The sequence below is a fragment of the Lissotriton vulgaris genome, chromosome 8 (genome assembly GCF_964263255.1).
Source record: "Lissotriton vulgaris chromosome 8, aLisVul1.2, whole genome shotgun sequence".
Classification (NCBI taxonomy): domain Eukaryota; kingdom Metazoa; phylum Chordata; class Amphibia; order Caudata; family Salamandridae; genus Lissotriton; species Lissotriton vulgaris.
The window spans coordinates 1,488,962,796-1,488,979,542 of NC_141696.1; the positions used below are offsets into that span (position 1 = coordinate 1,488,962,796).

At 43.0% G+C, this 16,747-nt stretch overlaps 1 protein-coding gene across 1 annotated transcript in view; it reads left to right on the forward strand.

Annotated features, from left to right (window-relative positions):
* Positions 1 to 210: 210 nt before the first annotated feature.
* The window catches only part of LOC147698978 (uncharacterized), a 154,775-nt gene continuing 138,238 nt past the window's right edge, over positions 211 to 16,747 (forward strand). Inside the window, exon 1 of the mRNA XM_086935574.1 lies at positions 211 to 445. Coding sequence (XP_086791700.1) covers positions 290 to 445 — 156 coding nt within the window. The 5' untranslated portion in view covers positions 211 to 289. The remainder of the gene's footprint in view (positions 446 to 16,747) is intronic.

A 16,747-nucleotide genomic window follows, 5' to 3' on the forward strand; every position in this document is an offset into this window, starting at 1 on the left:
CTTGTAATGCCACGGTAGACGTGCCGCATGGCTGTCGGTCCTGCTACCTCGGATGTCATGTTTCCACCCCTAGACTCAGTAGGCGTGCCTCAGTAGGCGGTCCGCCTGCCTGCTGGGAGATGCTCACACCTCTTGTAATGCCACGGAAGCCGTGCCTCCTGGCTGCCGGCCCTGCGTCCCGGGGGATGGGCGGCCGTGCTCCCCGCCCCTGCCCGCTCCCTGCTCCCTCCCCGGTGACCTGTGCTCCAGATTCCCATCGTGCACAGCCCGATCCGGGAGCCGCCTGAGCATGGAGCCGTGCTGCCTCTGCCCGCTGCTGCTGCCCTGCCTGGCCGCCCTGCTGCTGCTCTACCTGGGCTTCATCCGCTGCTGCACGACCAACCCCGGGGGCGGCTTCACCCGCAGGGAGGCGGGGCGCTGGGTGCAGACCCGGCTGCAGGACACGGTGAGCGTCCCGGGCGGCGGGGGGGGGGAAAGCAACGCTGGGGGCATTATTGGAAAACTTGCAACTTTGGGGAACCGTCCATGGATGAATGCAACGTGGGTATTATCAGCAGGTGGTTGAATGCAAAACACGGATGCTGAAAGCATGGGGCATAGTTACAGCACGCAGGTGGATTATTGTTATCATAATGTATATAGTATTTATATAGTGCCAACCTATTCAAAATCCAGTGGAGCGCTGTACACGGAGGGCTCCACTGATCATAGGCCATGAAGTCAACGAGTAATCCGAGAGGGTTGTTACCTTTTTACCCAAATAAGTCGTCAAAGTCAGTTTTTCAATCCTTATTACAAAATGCTTCTTGTGAAGGTTGGACGAGGGACTTGAAGCAGTTCTGTAACATATGACTAGATTTGCACTGCTCTGTCAAGCCTGCGTCTGTGATCTTAGTGGGCACAGCATCTCCCCACCTAGGCATTGAAGGACCTTTCTTGCTGCCAGGCCCCCCTTCTGAATTTAACCGGGTGTTTCGAAATGTCCGAATGCATGTTTTCAACATGCACTGTCAAAGATAGGAAGCTTAACCATGGTCAGTGTCCAACATTTGTTTACATATCTGCACACATATGCAATTGGAAAAAATTGGCAAACATATTTAAAAAATCTCAAACAATGTAGTGTCCCAGCAGCCACGGCGCATCAGCCGGGGCACTAAAGTGCACTCTTTTTGGTTCATGGTCAGACAAAGTGTGATCACAATGCAAGCCCAAAAGTGGACTAAGTGGCTACTTTACCCAGGGCTATATGCGGTCTTCCAGACAGTAAACAATGTTTAGAAGGAACTAATTTGAACATTAGATAAGGAGTGATTCTTCCTTATAACAAACAATCCTGGGACACGAAAGTCACTTGGATCACTTTTTATCTTGTACATAGTGTGAAAACGCAGTAATAGAATAACCCTTTTTACTTATGATTGGGCATAACTTTTATTTTATAAAGAACATTTTCGGCTGAAGAGGGTTTGAGGGAAATGCATTGTTTGTGTGCTGCAATTCTTAACATGTAGATTGATTCTATGTTTATCTAATACAATAACAGAGTTAGACGGGTATGACTTTCCATTCTAACTTCAAAACTATAGTTTGTTATAAGTAAGGAACACGCCTTACCATATCCTTCACATCTGATGTTCAATTGAGTTCCTTGTGGACATTTTTTATTGGCTGACTCGCTACACCCAGTTCACAAGGACATATGGTTTGCGCTTGTTTTTTGTTCGAATGTATGCGGTGTGCAAAGTTTGAATGACACTTGACCGCACCATTGGATGAAGAGGGCTGGCTGAATGCCCCGGCATATATGTATTTTTATTATGGGTATTTTGGATAACAAGAGGCTGATGAGAGAGCAGTGGCTGTCTGTAGGATGCATTAGGGGTGGGGGGACAACCCTTGTGCAAATGCACATTTTGAGGTTTTGCCTGCGAAATCTATTGTAATTATAAAAAATAAAATTCTTAAAAAGGGTTTGCAGCCCTCTCAATACTCACCTTAACTTAACATTGGTTGATTCCATGCTTCTCAGTGGTCAGCACGTCGTCTGTACGTCTTCCTGCTCTGCGTTGACTGTCCATGCCATGGAGTTGGGCCCAAGTACCGCTTTCGGTTACTGGCTAGTTGCAAGTGGACTTCCACTCTGAAGCTCCTTTAAAATAATAATTGTTATAGAACACTCCATACGAGTGCCTCTGCGGGCTGTCATGTCTCCTACCCATCGTGTTATCACACCAGTCCCGCACACCGCAGTTGTTTTTAACGAAACCCCACTATTGCTATTAACCCACCACAACCTACTCCCCTCTCTTCTTTGATATACCACCGCTTCATCCACCTTCGTGCCGTCACTTGTGTCTTCGAAGGTATTGGCGTGCTTTACATGAGTACCATTTACATTACACATAGACACTTTAATTTCCGAAACTGGGCGGAAGACAACCATATTTTAAATTGTTGCCAGCTGGGTTTTAGGAGCAATGTTGGAACTGTGGAACAGTGCTTGAATTTGTTAATAGATCGCGTTTATGGGAAATTCTTTCCAACTATGGGTTGGACAAGGCACTGGTTTACTCTTTGGCGTATTTTCACAGGGATCTGAAGGCACAGGTGAGGATAAGTAACGATGGGGAAGTCTCTGGGGACATCACTGTTGGCAGAGGGGTCAGACAAGGCTGTGTTCTGGCCCCTCTGCTTTTTATTCTTGATATACATGAAGTACATCATTCCTTAATAAAACTGTCGAGTGATGTTCCCAAAATTAATGGCAAACTACTGCCTGTGCTTTTATATGCAGATGATGCGGTCCTCATGGGCCACACTCCCAATGCACTTCGCACTTTAGTTACGGGATTTGTGTCTTTTATGGCTGATCTTGATCTTTGCACAATTTTAAAAAAATCATATATAATGACTTGCGGGCCGAAAAAACATTGTATTAAGTCCATTAAAGCGGGCAGTGAATTGTTAACATGCACTAGCACTTTCCCTTATTTAGGCCTAGTTTTCTCGGAATCTGGCTCGTGGCAAGCCAACACGGCTCATGGAAGAAGCAAACTCACTAAAGCGGTTCACTCTATTATTAGTCTCCAGCAACCAAAACAATCAGAGGTAGTGGTACCATTGATTCAGATATATAAATCACAATGTGTACCAACGGCCACCTATGGTGCCGAATTCTGGGGGCATCCAAATTGTAGTGGGATTCAAATCGAAGAGAACAGATTCTGTAGGAAAATTCTTGGTGCACAAATCTCATCCCCAAATTATATCTGCCATAAGGAATTGAACCTACAATATGTGGAGGATTTTATAAGGTCACGACCAGCGATATTTTGGTTGTAAATATGGCAGAATCCCACAGCAATTTGAACATGAGAAATAATTTTGGACTGCCTTAAGTGCGACAGAGCTGGCTGTACACCCGGGCTAGCTGCAGTAAAAAACAGTCTAGCTAGTGTGAATCTGGAGCACATTTTTTCATGTCCACTAGCAGCGGAAGGAATAAACATAAGATCAGTCAGGGGGCACTTTATGACTTGTACCACAATGAAAGACAGGATATCGAGTATTACAAGCCATCGATTATTAGATATATCCCCCTCCTGGAGACAACGAGCGTTCAACACCATATGCCACAACAATATCTTAGGAAAAACATGGGGAAATGGAACAGGAGCTTACTTTATCGCCTAAGGGACGACAGCATAAAATATTTACTCTGCTTCCCAATAGGCTTCAATAATAACCCGGAGCAACTGAACTGCCCCTGCTGTATTGGCAGTAAACAAACTCTGTTACACTTCTTACTCTGTTGTAAATTTTATGTAAGATATACAAAACAGTATTTTGCTCTCTATTTTAAGGCTCGGGCTATTGCGGATTTTAAATGAGCATATCTTGAGATTTTGAAATTAGGAAATTATGATTTGATTTTTCTCGCAAGTTCATTTTTAAAAGCTGCAGTACGTTCTCGTGCCTCAATGAATGATCTTTAATGTAGTAAAATTCTTGTAAGGGGAGCAATACATCATGTTTAAATCCAATGCCTTGAAGTTGTGGCAAACAGCCCCAGTGAGTAACGTTGGCACTTATCTTGATGATACCATTGTTTTATTGAATACCAATGCACTTTACATGTAAATTATTGCTGACTTTGCACATATTAACTTTAATCTTACATTTTGCATTGGCCGGTTTGACCGTACATCTCGCATTTTACTTGTAAATCTTGCTGATTTGTACAAATTGCTTCAAATTTATATTTGCAATATGCCATTTATGCTGCTAGTTTCTTTTTTTAGGCCCGTCGACCCTATTATTACATTTTGTAACTGTATTTGTTGATAATGTATATTTATATGTTTTTAACATTTATTGTATTGGATGATAATGTATATTCATATGTTTTTAAAATATTTACTGTATTTTTATTAGTGGTGACGAATTGTACTTTTATGGATATTCTTATCCGAATAAAGATTATTTGAATTGAACTTTAATTTTGTTTTGTTATTTTGCTATTACGCACAGGAGGATTAAGGGATTTGCTCAGGATCACAGGATGTTGAGCCGACACCGAGACTCTAACCTGCTTCCCCATTTCCAAGGAGGAGGCACAAATGGGAAGCACACACAAAATGGAAGGGGTCACCTTTCTTTTAATAACTTATCCATGTGTATTATGCCCATTCCCGTCCAACATGCAAACACTCACCTCACCTGCAAACACTCAATGCCACCCATTATTCATGCATACTTGTCTCTCGGTCCTGCCGTAAAGCTTCCAATTTTAGATTGGTTCACCATGTTTGATGTGAGGATTTATGTGGTTTGTCCAGGATCACAGGATGGTGAACTTTTAGATTGGTTCACCACGCGTGTGAGAGGATTAAGTGATTTGCCCAGGGTTACAGGATGTTGAGCCAACACAGAGACTTGAACCTGCTTCCCCACTTCCAAGGAGCAGGCACAAATGAGAGACACCCTTAAATGAAAGGGGTCAGCTTTCTTTTAATAACTTTTCCATGTATATTATTTCCATTCTCATCTCATAAGCATAATGCTCACTGCACCTGCTAACACTCTATTCCACCCGTTAGTCATGTTTACTTGTCGCTTGGTCCTGCAATAAAGCTTCCACTTGTAGAAGGGTTCACCATGCTTTCCCACATTTTTATTTCAGCTTTGAAGTACTTGCTATCGTTTGCCAGCCCAGACCATGTTTTGTACTCATGTTGGGGTTGCAGACCATAAACAAATACAAATCCTGTATCCAAACTCTACCCAACATTAATTATGCCAGTTCGTATATCTAAATGTTTACACAATACTGGCAAAGCCATCAGCACAATCGGATTGCGTGGCTATTTTTATAGTATTTATATAGCTAGGTCCCTGCTCCCAAGCAACTGCACGTTTTAGTTTACAAACAACATCTCCGGCTGCTTTTAGCCCACCATGTCCTCCTCCCACCTTGGTATTATCCCTTGCTCACTTGTTCGACCCATCTCGACAGCTTCAGCCATCATCCGTGCCCTTACTCGTGCCCCCGGGGGTACTGGAGTTCTTTACACATAGACACTTTAATTTTGGTTTTCTTTTTGCTATTACACACATGAAGATTAAGTGGTTTGCCCAAGATCACAGGGTGTTGAGCTGACGCTGAGACTTGAACCCTGTTCCCCAGTTCTAAAGGCGGCAGCTCTGCCTTCCACATGCATCCGTTGTGTTAACCGTCCGCCCACCGTCAGTGTTTTTAATAACCCCTTACTTTTAAAACGCCACCTCCTCCTCCAGCTCTCTGTTGATTTACCCAACCCTCCTCTACAAACAGATATAAAAACAGGCATAAGTAATAGAAAAGTGCTTAAGCGCATACTCCGAAAGTCAATATTCCCTGAATACTCCAAAACAATAGTAATACGTGCATTGACAAAGCCAATAGATCTCGCATAGTCCAACCTATCGGTTGTGCAAATGCTTGTTTTAAAATGCTTTTTGTTTGTGAGGAAAATATATGTCCCTGTGAAGAAAGCTCTTCCTCTACATCCCCCTCCAAATTTGGGGGTGATTAGTTCCCCTTCCCACACACATCTACAATTTCACTATTGAGAAAACAGGTTACAAGTAATAATAATAATAATAAAGCCATTTTTAAAGCGCCTGGTTACACTAAAAATAGTGTGTCCCCGCGCTAGAATGCTACTACATCTCAAGAAACAGGAGTGAAGGAGAGTGAGAGCGGCGGGGGTCAGAGGTGGGAGGGGTGGTTGATGCTTGGATAGAGATAAGTTTTGAGTTTGGCGCGGAATCTGGTTTCTGAAGGTTCCATGCGAAGATCCAGTGGGAGTTCATTCCAGTGCTCAGGGGCCAGGTGTCTAAAAGAGCGGCAAGTGCAGGCAGTTGATCCAGTTCGCCCAGGAGCACATATTTTTTTTGGGTCAGAAGGACATAACTTCTCAGTAGTGGATCCTCACTTGTGACGGCTCTGCCTTTGGGTCTCCCAGGCTATGCACACCACTTTATTGCATAACAGGGTAATAAAGCCAAACCTATTTTATCCTTCGATGTGTGAAATTTCAGTGAATTGGCACTTTAGCACCATTGAGGGGCGAAGGTTCTGTGACTAGAGTGCAGTAAAGGGCAGCTTGGCATGCCTCCACAACGTGCTTCCAAAGCTTTCGATCATTCCCTAGGACATTTTGCATGGGACACTGATCCTGCTTTATGCAAATGAGTGCTCGAGTAATGTTCTAACCTGAGCTTGTTCCTCACAACATGAGCTGAGGCACTTATCTCTTGTAAGTCCACCATTACTCGATGTTCCTCAAAGTGCTAAACTTAAAAAAAAACTCTTGATTGAAGTCATGGATAGGGCATGAGGTAGTTGTTCTCTACTGTTGCCCGTTCTTGGTCCTGTCTACCCCTCGTGCACCTTGGTATGATTGTGCTGGGCCAGGGTGATGACGTCTGGTCTGGAGGGAGGCCCCGTGCTCATATAAACATATATATTTGAATGTATGTGTGTGGTATTTCTAAAGCACAAACCTAGTAAAAAGGCAGCAGAGTGCTGTACATGGTCAAAGTCCAGCATAAGGATATTGAGGTGTAGGTAGCTGGTTTGTGGATTGTTAAGGTATTGTGATAATCTTTTTCCTAGAAATAGATACACAAAACATATATATGTATGTGAAGAGTGCATTATGTTTGGTATTATCATTGTCGAGTCTGGAGAGGGACCATATCTCAACCTTAGGCTGAGCTTTGAGTGCATCATGATTCTCCTCCCCCCTCCGCAATAGTAATGCATAGCATTTCACACTCAGCACAGTGCATATATGGTTTATGCAATGGCATTTGTTTTATGTGCATTTGATTTAATCAGAGCTGTGAATCAAAGGGTTAACTGTGTGCAGTAATGTAAAATTACACTGTAGAGGCTTCATGACTTTGGAGATTTGTTTCCCGGTGCAAAGTCATTGTAACATGCAATGTATGAGGTAGTAAACGGTATTTTCTTGCGTCAAGTTTACTTTACTGTGGTAATAAATTGGAATTTGACCTGGTCCCTGTTGTAATAAATGTGTGAATGTGCATTCATTAGTATAGTTGCTCTAAAGAACGTGGTATTAGGCAACATTTTATTTTCCCTGCCGTCGCATTAATACATATTGTACATTTTCTTTTTTTTGCACAAGCATTTTGATGGTTACCCGACAGCGGTGGTATATAGGGACTCATCTGGAGTCTGCGCAACCGGTTTGACTGCCTCATTTATGTGCCGCCTAATGGTTTTATTTTTCAACGTACCTAGTCTGCTTAGCAGACTTGGCTAACATTACATGGCCTGTGTGAAGTGCTGTGTATAAATCTATTTAGACAAAGTGGTGCAGCATACCTTGCCGAACCTGTATTTTGTGCAGTATTTACCTGCGTTGTCTTGGCAGGCAAGCCGGCACTCTGAAGGAACATGTTCACCGACTGAGACGAGTGCCAGGCTGAAGTTCATTTAAATTGGTAGACCCAAAGAGCAGTAGAGTGTACAAAGTATACCACATTGTTATTGGCTGCCGTCTCTAGTGCATCTCTAGCAGTGGCCGCTTTTCACTTTCAGCTTTCATGCTCTGCCCCAACTGGGCACAGAATGGAGCTAGCATTGATTTGAGTCTGACAAAGAATTGTGCAGTATGTAGAGCTAGCAGCGTCTGGTTCAAGTTCCACGCAGTTACTAGAGTCATGGGGTCAGAGCTCCTGTACTTGTACTTAAAATGTCTTTGTAAATGTAAATGTATGTAAATGTACGTATACTTGTAAAGCGCACTATCACCTTTCAGGCATCCTGGCGCTGTATACCGCTGTGGAACCCTTCCTGGCTTTCCCTGTGAGATGCCCCCTACTGGGCACCCCCAAGGTGAAGCCAGGCATCCCAACGCTTTCGGTGCCGTTGTGGAGATTAAGCAAGCTATTGCCCAGAGTTGCAGAGTGGGACCCATGATTAGAGTAGGCACCGAGGCGAGAATTATCGAGTCCGTGGACATTGAGCCCAACACCCTGCTGCGTCGGGAATTGAACCCTGGTCCTGGGTCAGACCTCTGCATCAGGGTCTGCCACTTCTAACCAGTGAGCCACACTTCTCTTGATGTGGAGGTAACTTCAAAAGAACTTTAGAAGTGTACACCACCGCCATTCCATCCCAGCCCTGGATCCCGACATCAGTAGGCGGTAAATGAGCTCTTTGTGTGCGGGCAGGGCCCAGCCGTTGCAAATGTATGTGCGCCCCACCTCCCTCTCTCCCAGCCCAGGAAGACCATTCAGTATGCAGATGAGTGCAGATGCAACCAAGGTCCACCCAACCCATCCTGTGTGATGGCTGTCTGGAAAGTATGCACAAAGCCTAGATGTCGCTCTACCCTAGACGTGGATTGGAGTCCGGCTGAAAAGCACAGGAGTCATAAGCACAGTGAAATGTCCACCTTTTAAAATGGACATTTCTACCATACTAATGAAAAATCCACCTGCACCAATAAGTAGGCTTTATCATCACTATTCCAAACATACCAAACATGGTAACGCTACTCCTTCCATATCGGGAATTACCACTGAAAAACATATCAGGGAATTCCCAATGCAAACCTATGAGAGGAGAAGACTCTCACAGTAGTGAAAAATAAAATAGGGTTCTTTTCCCTACCAGGACATGCCACAAAATAAGGCACATGTCCTACCTTTTACCTACACAGCACCCTACCTATAGGGCTGCCTAGGGTCTCCCTTAGGGGATACCCAAATGTAGTAAAAGGGGAGTTTCAGACTTGGCAAGTAAACTGCACACGCAGGCTCTGCAGTGGCAGGCCTGAGACAGGTTTGAAAGGCTACATCTGTGGGTGGTGTAAGCAGAGCTGCATGACCACTAGTAGCATTTAATGTACAGGCCCTGGGTATATGGGATACCACTGTACAAGGAAGGTATATTAAATGAGACAAACAGGTGTAGACCAACCATACCCAGTTTAAAGGAGAGAGTATATGTACTTCAGCACGGAATAGCAGTCCTAAAGCCAACAAAAACAGGTCAGACAAAATACAGGAGGAAGGCAAAAAGTTTGGGGATAACCCTGCAAAACAGGTCCAAGTATGGAGACCTAGACATGTCGAAGTTTGCTGCAGGGAACTAACTTTCAGGTTATAGGAAGACCTCATCTGAATTTAAACCGATGATAGTGTAATGCCAGGGACAGCTGCCCCGTGGGTGGAGTTCTGAACAGGCCCGTGTGCGTCTTTGCCCCACTGGCACTTTGTGGTACTACTATTATTAGTAGATGTTATAGCGATTCAACCTCTAATATTTCTTTTTATAAGCTGTGCTTGCTGTCACAGTTTTTACCTTTTTTGTGGGGCAGAATCTTTTTTGCAATTTCAGACCCCTGAAAATGCAGCTTGTCTGTCATGGGTGGAACTTGGTTCTTGCACGTTCCAGAGTTTTTTGCAGCTGTGAAATAATCCTCCGACTGTGAATTATGTTCCGACCCCTGCAATGAGAAAAATAACCCCTTTTCCGCTTTCACTCTTGACCGCACCCCATGCAGTACCTGAGAATACCAAGTTTCACTCCATCGCCCAACACACGTTTTTCTGCATCAACGCCGCATCATAATTCGGGCTTGTATAATATATCCTGGAACGTGCAGTTGCTTGGTCTGCAGTGTCTGGGCTGTAGGCGTCTGTTTTACACTGATGCACACTTTTTCCTGCCCATCGGGAGAGCCGAAAGCTCTAAAACTTAACAAATAAAACAACTTTTTAATTAACACGTGCCTGCATATGGTTGGTCTCGGTTTTGAGGTTTTTGACAGCAGGTGCGCCTGTCCCTGTTCCTCGCGCGGGCGCGGTGTGACGTAGGAGATGTCCCGGCTGTTCCTGCCTCCCACTGGCTCGTGCACTTGGCAGACTTCCGCCTTTGAGGCATGACAGGCCACGTGCTGGCACCAGCTTGCTGTCCGGGCATCCTGCCAGGCCAGGCAGCTGCTTTATTAATCTCATGGAGAAAGACGTTTGGAAAAGTAGTAATATTTTTATCAAACGACCTTGACAGAGCACTGATAGGGAGAGAGTTCCGGAAGTGTCCCTGAGAATTGTGGCCTAAGATTTCTCATTCAATTCAATTCAATAATCTTTATTTCGTTGCAATTGCATCATAAAAGATATACAAAAACGCAATATGTATAATATACATGTAAAAAAGAAGGAAAAAGAAAAAGAATACATAATGCACATAATTATACATGGCCACAATATCATCACAATTTTACAGAATATATAATTCATGATTCATAAAGTGCTGGTGCATTACCAAATATAATCCCTAACCTTCTCAGTTGAATCACGAGAGTGAGCTTTAAACAATCATCAATAAATATAGTTAAAAAGAAGTTTAAAATATTTACAAAGTTAAAAAAGCATTAAATTGATATATAACAGCCAGACACTTAAAATGCCAGTGATGACTTTTGCCTAATGAATTTTACTGCCAAAAGGAATCTACTGACACCAAACACTATTACTTGACTAGTGTCCGTAAGTAATATTCTTCCTGCTTCCTTATAAGAAGTTGTTCCAATATTACGGCACAATGGCACTATCCATTTTTTTCTAGTTTCAGCATAGCTTGGACAGAAAAACAAGATATGAAAAATGTCTTCTCTTAAATTACTTGTACATAAGGTGCATTTGTCATTACTGGTTTTCCCCCATTTGGACTCGGTTTCCCGAGTTCTTAGTATACCATACCTATACTTTATATACAAGGTTTTAGCTAAAGGTGGTTGAGTCTCATCAAGAAACATTTCAAACTGGGCTACATTTTTCACCAATAAAAATTTTTCGGTTAAGGGGCCATGTGCTCCAACATATACAGCATCATGGCTCACTAGAGCCCAAAAGGAGAGTTTAACTATCTTCTTTGATGACACAGTCAATAGTTCGGGTTGAGTCCAAAAATGGGATAAACCCAGTTTTGTTAACCAGCTCTTAACATGTTTAAACCAAAAAATCTTATTACACGTGTCCAGTTCCTGAACTTCAACCAACCCTTTTTTATATTCAGACAGCTCTGGGGTAATCCACAACCTGACCCATAACAATAATGGTCTTAATATAGCATGTAGGTCAGTGCGTCGTATATTCATATCAAGGAGTAGGGGTAGTAAAGGAGTACTACTAGGAACCTTTAATAGTCCCCTTAAAAACCTGTTTTCCATGATTTCAAAAGTCTTTCTGCATACGGGTCCCCAGAGTTCTGCCCCATAAACAACCGCCGACTGAACCTTGCATTTAAACAATTCTAACGCTGGGGTGACTGCTTTATTGGTACAGTTATTGTGTCTTTTCAGTATTGGTAGACAATTTTGCTTGAAGACAATTTTGGATTTTTCTAATTGGGGTTTCCAACTTAAGGATGAATCTAATAGTACCCCCAAATAAGTAAAGCTTGATTCATAATCAAGTTTTTCTCCATTTAACGTTAAGTTTTTCCTGAACCCCTTGTGAGGATTAAGTGCCATATATTTAGTCTTTTTTACATTAACTTCTAACCCTTTTGTAATACAATACTGCTGGAACCTATCTAATAAAATCTGCAGGCCCCGAGGAGTTTGTGAAATGAGAATTGTGTCATCCGCGAAGAGGAGGGCCGAAACTCGATCCCCCCCCAGGCGAGGTGAATCATTATCACAATTCTCCATTTGGGCTGCAATATCGTTAACATAAAGGGAAAAAAGTGTAGGTGCCAGTACGCACCCTTGGCGTACTCCCCTCTTAATAGGGATTTCGCTTGTTAGTTCGCCATTAGGACCCCATCTTACCCTGGCATAGTTATTCTGGTGTAACCTGATCACAAGTTTCAAGAGATCTTTCGGGAACCCCTGCTTTTTCAATGATTTCCACAATAGATCACGGGGAATAAGGTCAAAAGCTGCTCGTAGATCTACAAAGGTAACATATAAATTACCTCTGCGAATAATAACATATTTCCAGTACAAGCAGCATAGCCTTAGTACCTGGTCGATGGTTCCAGTCTTTTCCCTAAACCCTGCCTGATACTTGGATAAAATCAGGTTTTCCTCCAACCACGTATTTACGCGGTTAAGTATATGTCTGGCATAAATTTTCTGTGTTATGTCTAAAAGACTAATGGGGCGATAGTTTGCAGGGTCCCCTCTATCCCCCTTTTTAAAAATGGTGATTATTTCCGCCCCATCCCATGTGTCAGGGATTTGGTCACCTGCTGCGATGACATTAAATAGATGATTTAGATAAGGTGCCCAGATCTCCACATTATGTTTATAAAGATCACCAGGGATCTTATCCAGGCCCGGGGCCTTCCCTTGCTTCACAGAAGCGATTGCTGTTTCGGTTTCTTGTAGATCAAAAATTACCAGTAGGTTTTCAGCATCCTCTATCTGGGTAACTGTTTCATTTGGATCTACCATAAGCTTTTCCTCTGTGGTTTGGGCTGCATATAATGATGTAAAATGAGCAACCCATGTGGCTTCGTTTAAGAATACCTCCCTCGAGCCTTTATCTGGTTTATTCCCTTTGGCTACTAACTCCCAGAACTGCCTGTGGTCTTTGGTTTTCGCAGCTAATAACATGCTGGACCATAGGTCCTCGTCCCAGGATGACTTTGCAATGGCTAAAGTTTTATTATAGATTTTCCTTTTAATTTTGAGATCTTCGGGGTTTTTTGTTTTTACCGCATTGATCAGGTTGGTCTTTGCTTCTCGGCATTCCTTGTTAAACCACGGTTTGCCTACTGGTTTAGTGTTTACCGACCCATTCCCCTTCCTTGGTTTTTTAGTAATAAGATCAATCAATTTTTTACAAAAGGCTTTGTGTAGCCCAATAAATTCACCAGATTTACAATCATCCATATTATAGAGCTCGAATGAGTTCACAAAAGCGGAATAAATATTAGCCAATAGATCCTTTCTTTCTAGGATATATGCCCATTTGATAGCCCTTCGATTATTACTTAATACAACATTATCACAGATTAATGGTAATTGTGAAACAAGACTACCCCCAGTAGTATCAGGTTCTTTCAGGATACTTGACAAGAAACTCATTTCTAACGGGAAGTGATCACTCTCAAAACGTTCTCCAACATTTAAATCATATGTATATGGCCATAATTTAAAAGAAACAGAGACATAATCTATCTTGCTACTACAGATCCCCCTACTAAAGGTAAATGCTCTCGGGGAGTCTGATGGCATGCGGCCATTACAGGCTCTTAGACCATAGCTTGTGAATAACCCTGTGATCTGGAGGGCTAGTGTGGTTCCACGAACAATTCCACTATTTAGCATTGGTATCCCATGAGCCACATCCTCATCCTCATATAGTTTAGTCATCCCCACAATCGGCTCAAAATTACAATTTAGGTCGCCACATAAAATGATACCTTCATCATGTTCTAGAGTACCCATGAGCATCTCCAATTTCTCTATACATGGAGATTCCCTATTAGCGGGACATGGTCTGTTGTACACATTTATAAGATGTATTACCCTCTTGTCACTTGTAGTTAGTTTCAATCCTAGTATATCTAATGAATCGGTGTTTAACATCTTTATCCCCACATCGATAGTTGTACTGATCCATATTACCAACCCTCCCGAAGCTCTCCCTCTTACTGAGGGTACTGCCGCCACTTGGTAGGTCCTATATCCTATTCTATGGATCTGGTCCGTGGCCCATGTTTCTTGTAGTACACAGACATCAAATGAATTGATATAACTATTCCAGTCGGGATCACACAGTTTTGGACCAACACCTGCAATATTCCAAGAAACTAAGTTTAACAATGAGGATCTCTCTTTTGCACAGTGTGTACTAGGTTTAGCAGTGGGGAGTGGATTATCATCAATATTAATACAGGTGTTTAACTGCCTATCCACCGCTAACCTACTATTATCACTATCTCCTCCCATCATATCACGGGGTCTTGTGCATGCTTCATGGTCATACCCTGTCAAATTATTGCTGTTGTGAATATTTTCACAGTCAATCTCCTGATGATTAGGAGGTATATTCGTTTCCCCATTTTCCCTAGAAGATTTCTCATTCAAATCAGGACCGTACTTGGATAAGTTGGGTAACCGGGCACTGGAATGTGCAATCAATCTGATTTCATGCTGTAATTTTAATAGGAGTTTTTGGGCCGTGTTCAGTCAGTGGGATGCGCTGGCAGTGTTGCATCAAGGTGGGACATGTCCCCAAGGCGCTTGTGGCTAGGTTCAGACACAAAGGAAAGATGGTCAGGGAAGCCCTTGCCAAAAATTGACCTGAGACTTAACAAAAAGTACTTTTTCCCATGCCTGGGTCTTCCCTAATTTCCTAACCTGGATCAGTGAGTCCAAGTGTTTTGGGTGTGCAGGGGATGTCTTGAGTGAAGTGAGTTAAACTATAACTGTTGGGGAGTGAACAAGTTCACCAGATAACAAAAAATAGTTCTGTTTGATATTAATAGCCCTCATATTCTGGGGATTGAATATTACTTTAGTCTTAGTCTTTGGCCAAAAATAAGAAAATAGTCACAGCACTGCTGGATTCTTCAAGTAGAAAGTGCTGCTCTTGGACAGCACACAGGATTATCCGTGAATGGATCTGATTGGGCAGGCAGAACTCGCTGAGGCCCGTGGGACTGTGGCAGAGTCAGTCGCATTACGCTTTGTGCTCCGTCAGTCATCTACAAACGGAGTACATTACGCCAGCTTTTCCCAGGGAAGACGTCCTGTCGAATGTTCCTTCGTTCATCTTCTGGGAGCTCATTACATTTGAATGTACTCACTAGTAAAGCACATATGTGGCTGTACATTGGGGAATGATCTGTCTGGGCTTGGAGGCTGCATCTCCAAGTGCAGTTTAGGTCTGGTTTTTGACAGCGCAGAAGTCAATCCGACCTCTTGCTAACAGTATACATGGAGTGGGCTTTGGTCCATCCCTGCCAGGCCTTCTTCGACCAGCCTATTTCAGTCATTGGCTGGAGACTTTGTCAATCATGTCTTGGCTCAGCCCAGTTTAGTTTTCCTTTCCTTTCAGGCTTTCTTCACCAGCCTATTTCAGTAATTGGCTGGAGACTTTGTCAATCATGTCTTGGCTCAGTTCAGTGGAGTTTTTCTTTCCTTTCAGGATTTCTTCACCAGCACATTTCAGTCATTGGCTGGAGACTTTGTCAATCATGTCTTGGCTCAGCCAAGTGGAGTTTTCCTCTCTCACCCAATGATATTGGCTGCGCTATGTTTGGGTGTATCCTTCACACCTCCACTCCAGTGCTTGCATTGAACTGCACGGGTGACTAATTTAGAACTTTAACACACTCTATCTACTCCTACTAGCGCCCTCTTAAGAGTCTCACTCTAATGTGCTAATACTGGATGTGCTAGCTCATTAAACTCAGACCTACTGATTTACCAATGCTTATTTGAAAGTAAAGATAACATAAGCACTGACAAAGCCAATATATTTCACCTTGCACAGCCGCATGGCTCAAAGTAAATAAAAACAAAACGCTATAGTGCAGCCAGCATTAACCGCATCATAGCTCTTTGTTTTTATTTATTTTATGCTATGTTGCACATCAGTCCGTGCGGCTGTACAACATTTTTTGTTCTAAAAACATTAACAAAGCAAAATAGCTCTTCATGAGCTTTTTGGCTTTGTTAATGTTTTTTTAAAGATAGATTAAATTAAATATAAAAAAGTGCTATGGCGCAGCCAGCACTGGCTGTAATAGCTTTTTATGTCTCGGCCTGACGTCAGCAGCGCATGCGCCGCCTCGTCATACGATTTACAAAAAGGGGGTGGTGATACGAGGCTTCTTGGAATTGATACGATTCTAGAAGCATCCTCCCAGCTCCGCCTTCAGCTTTGATTCGTGCGCGTCGTTTGGCATCACAAATTATGCCAAAGGCAGTGCAATGATTGTACTGAAGGCATGTCAATAGGCTCTCGTTGCCACCCTGTCTCCTTTAAGCCTTGCCCAGCAGGATTTGATCTTTTACTTGCGGCGGGAGCCGCTACACACTTTTTTGTCAGCATTCGCCTTTGGCCAAGGTAGCCGCGTGTTTATTTTTGCATAAGCAAGCTGCTGCCTTTGCCAAAGCGGAGAGCTTGTTTACAATGCTAATACAATTTCAAAGTTAATGGCATACTGGCGTATGCGGACATTTTAAAACTATTTCTT